The sequence below is a fragment of the Stegastes partitus genome, unplaced genomic scaffold, assembly GCF_000690725.1.
Source record: "Stegastes partitus isolate 25-593 unplaced genomic scaffold, Stegastes_partitus-1.0.2 Scaffold805, whole genome shotgun sequence".
Lineage (NCBI taxonomy): Eukaryota > Metazoa > Chordata > Actinopteri > Pomacentridae > Stegastes > Stegastes partitus.
In genome coordinates, this window is record NW_007578536.1 from 293,053 (window position 1) to 297,337 (window position 4,285).

The following is a 4,285-nucleotide window of genomic DNA, read 5'->3' on the forward strand; positions in this document are numbered from 1 at the left end:
GAGATGACTCTGTGGAATGGACACATTCATTTTTAATGCGTGAACAGCAAAGTTGTTACTCCTGCCGTATTAAAAATTCAAACTGGGGGGTCACAAACACAAACTGATGTTATCTTAGGGGTCAAAAAGTTTGAGAAGCACAGTTCTACCCTTCCCAACCCTGTCCAGGTTTAACACTGTGTCTGAACATTAAGGGGCCTGACTAATTACTGGTTCAGCTGTGGGGTTTCCACTGGTGGGTTTTTATGTGACCAGGAATTAGCCACACCCCCTGTTAACCCACGGGACCGGGACGGGAACCAGGAGTTCATGTGGGGAATTAGTGTGTGTTTTCCACAGCCGAGCCGGGAACTAGCCAGGTCCCGGTCCAGGTTTTACCCAGAGACTGTATATCTTAAAACCACCGCATGTAAATACAACAGTTTGGGAAAACCCACCGTGGGACCAGGAATTAGTCACCCCCCTGGTCCATTTAGACCATTCAAAGCTGGACAGACGGACTGTTTCTCTCCTGGTTTCTACTCGTCTGCAGCTGCTTTTAAATGGATCAAACGTGCTTAATGTGCAAATACACACAACTTCATGTCTGTGCTGTCTGTGAAACGTTTCTCACATTTTAACATGATTGTGACAAAAGAAATGTGCAGTTTACTGCATCATCCGACCTGATGCTAAAGATCGCACTCGTGCTGCAACGGTTGATGGAGGAAATGCATCAACGTGTTCTAACGCTGAGTCCTGTTTCACGCTGTTGGTGCTGCAGCTGATAGAACACAGATGAGTGTTTATGATGGCATTTATCACAGAAGATATCTGGTCAACCTTCAGCCTCACTTTGATTGGTCCAGACTGATCTCCATGGATCCTTCATTGTGGACAGTGCCAGACCTGAATGTTGTTTAAAGTTTCAGAGCCCTGATGTGCAGCTGGAGGTTAGAAATAAGCAGCTGCACTGAGATTCCCTGAGTGGAACAATAAGCATTTTAACTCCCAGCTAGCGACCGTCTGATATCTACAACCTCTGATTGATGCTGTGTCCAGAGAGGTCACGTGTATTCAGTGCTGTACACGTTTCCCTTATTGTTTGCACTTCTCACCAGTGTATTCAATACGAGCTGCACTCTAGATTGTACCGGGCCGTGCCTGGTTCTGTCTCAGATAAGTCTGTTCTCTCAGGTCTGTTGCATAGTTTCACTCCTTTACTTTGTATTCGATGCGATCACTTTCTGTTTACGTGTCAGTGACCTTCCACGTGGACAGTGGTGAGTCCAACCTGTGTCCGGGTCAGGCCCAGCCCAGCAGGATAAATGTGAATGATTGACGGGTATCAGGGCTCCTTCAGCTCCGTCACTCCAAGCCCAGCGCTGCTTCGCTTTACCTGTGACTGAAATAAATTGTACATCTGTGAACGGAAGATTTCTTCTGCTGTTATTGAAGATCAAAATATGTACGACCAGAATGAAAAGTCATTTTTAAAAGCAAAAAGTATTTTTATTATTATTAAATTCATTAATGATAATAACGTTTAGTGCTACTTCACAGATTGTTCAGTGTTCTGCTGTTGCTGATTTTCAGTTTTATTACAGTCTTTCTTACTCCAGACGTTCCTCCAGGATGCTTCCAGCAGGGGGCAGCAGACTCTCCATCTGACTGCAGATTTTACTTTTTCAACCTATTTATTGAATGGCCAGTTAAAACGGCTTTCTAAAGGCTGAATGTAAAGATCGCCTCCCCTCTGGTCACCAGTGAAGGTTGGATCATCTGCTGCTGACTGACTGAACATCACGTTTGCTCCAGTTTGGGCTCCGAGGAGAAACCACAGATGTGCAGCTACCATCTGTGACACAGGTCCAGTCGCTGATAGCAGGATGCCATGTGATCTCCTGACTCGTGAAGCTCCTGCTCACAGCGACGTGGCCTCTGCACTCACAACATGAAAAGTCTCAGAACCACCTGATCCCGTCCCACAGTGCCATCGAGCTGCACACAGCGCTGAGTTGTGGCAGTTGAGGAAACACAGGTTTGAGACATCATGTATGTTGTTCTTGTTCTTGCAGGTTCATTCTGAGGATCCATCCAGATGCCACCGATCAGCTGGAAGTCAGCGACGAGGGTCCAAAGAAAAGCACCAGGACCCTGTCGTGGTCTCATCACAGAGGTTTTGACTGAACTCTTGCTGAACTGCGTCACATGACACACTGTTGATGATTAATCAATTAATTCCCTAAATAACCAATTAATAATATAGTAAGCAATGAGNCTCATCAGCTCAACCAGTGACAGCTGCTGTCATTGACTCACCTGGATCTCATCACCTCCATAAACCCAGCTCATCGCTCCCCTCAGTTACCTGTGTCCCTGCCACTGCTGGTCGACCACCACACCATGAAAGATCTCCTCACTGCCTCGGATTCTCCAGCTGCTCCTCGGTTCCCCGTCCACCATCCGATCCTGCCCACAGCCTGCCGAGCCCTCATCAGCCCGACCTGTTCTGCCTCCCCACAGCCGGTCTGCCTTTCCCCTCGCAGCTTTCTGTGAGTGCCCCTGTTCTGGTTTACTCTAGTCAGCCTCTATATATTTGTCCCTCTGATGATTTTTACTATTTTTCTAGTTTTGCCTATTTTTAATTTTTTTTGTTTTAGGTTTGGTTGCTTGATATTTAGCTCCTCTTACATTCTTGTAAGTTTTGCTAATTATTTAAAATAAACTCTGTAGTTCCTTGATTTGTCTCTGCCAGTCCTGGTGTCTGCACTTGGGTCCAAACCTGTTTCATAGCAGCTAAATATACTCTAAATGAGGTGATATTGTCGTACAAAGACGTTCTGTTGGAAAACGAATGGCCTGCTTTGTCCCTGTAGACATTTACCTGATGTGTTTCACATCAGACTTGTCCTGGATCAGGACTTTATCCCACTGTAGTCCGGTTTACCTGGCCCTTACCTGGGATCAGCTCATCTCTCCGGCTGTTGTACAACATTCCTAAAGTGAAAGGTCGTCCGAGGGCAGCCATGTCCTCTGAGGGGCGTTTGTCTGTCTGCAGAGATTGATGCACCAGATGTCAGTGCACAGCACAAACGGTTTTCAAGGATTCAAGACTCAAAATAACCACAGAGACACAAAATGTGTCAGGAGGCCTGTTGTCTTTAAAACTGCATCACTATCACGGTAAGAAACTGTAAAAACGGGGCGAAACGTCGGATTTCCAACTTTCCATCGGTCCTTGAACTACTCATCGGTTACTTTCGGTTTCGTTGGACGAAGAAACAAAAACAAAAGACCGAACAAATTAATTAACAAGGGAGGAGAGGACGAGGGAAACAGATTAGAAATGGAAGGAGTCGAAATATAGAAATATTATCTATCGTTTATATTTATATCAATAATTTACCTGACAACACGTAGATGTAGAGCAGTTCCCCAGGAAAGATGTCAGAGGAGGATGAACACAACAGAGTCTGACTTGAACAGCTTCAGGGCTCAGAGCAGAACCAGCTGTTTGTCTGCAGACCTGAAGTGGGTTCTTCAGGAAGCTGTGGATGCTTCTGTAGCGTTGGCTGACTGACAGTCTGCTCTGTATGAGGTGATCTGTGTAAGTATGTAGATCAGCAGCAGGAGGAGGAGCTCCAGGACAACAGGACAGCCTCCAGCAGCCTCCAGCAGCCTCCAGCAGCCTTCAGTCAGAGCAGGAACTCACAGAAACAAACGGATCTGTTAAACTTATGAGTTTGTACACAGTTTCTGATAGTTAAATACAGGACGACAGCTTTTATCACTGATCCGTCAGATGGGCTGAAAGTCTGGACAAGTTAGTAGAACAGACCTTATTCCTGAGCAGAAATCATCCATCATCTCTACACCTTAATCCTCACTGTAGTCATGGGGGGCGGAGTCTATCCCAGCTGACTCAGGGTGAAAAAAATAAAAATAAAATAAATAAAATGAAGCCTACATTTATCAGATAAATGTGCATCAGGGCTGTCAGCAGTGAAAGTGTCAACTTCTTCCCAGTCCTTCTTAGAACTTGTTAATATTATGAGTTGATTATGTGATGTTTTTGTTTTAATGCTCTTTTTTTTTTTATTTATTTTTTTTTAATTCTTTTGTTTTTGTTTTTATTTTTTTCCCCATTTCATTTGTTTGAAATAAATTCAATTCATTAATTCCAAAGAAAACTAATGCATGAATGTAAAGAGATGACTCTGTGGAATGGACACATTCATTTTTAATGCGTGAACAGCAAAGTTGTTACTCCTGCCGTATTAAAAATTCAAACTGGGGGGTCACA

General features: G+C 44.5%; 1 protein-coding gene across 2 annotated transcripts in view; it reads right to left on the reverse strand.

Annotated features, from left to right (window-relative positions):
* LOC103365048 (stonustoxin subunit beta-like) overlaps window positions 1-4,285 on the reverse strand; it is a 26,313-nt gene that overhangs the window by 6,585 nt on the left and 15,443 nt on the right. The window contains exons 3-4 of one of the 2 annotated variants that reach the window (XM_008292372.1): window positions 3,389-3,569; window positions 2,941-3,034 (exon numbers count right to left, since the gene is read on the reverse strand). In XM_008292372.1, coding sequence (XP_008290594.1) covers window positions 2,941-3,010 — 70 coding nt within the window. In that variant the 5' untranslated portion in view covers window positions 3,011-3,034; window positions 3,389-3,569. Of the gene's footprint in view, window positions 1-2,940; window positions 3,035-3,388; window positions 3,572-4,285 lie in introns of both variants that reach the window. The other variant, XM_008292371.1, reaches the window with a different exon arrangement.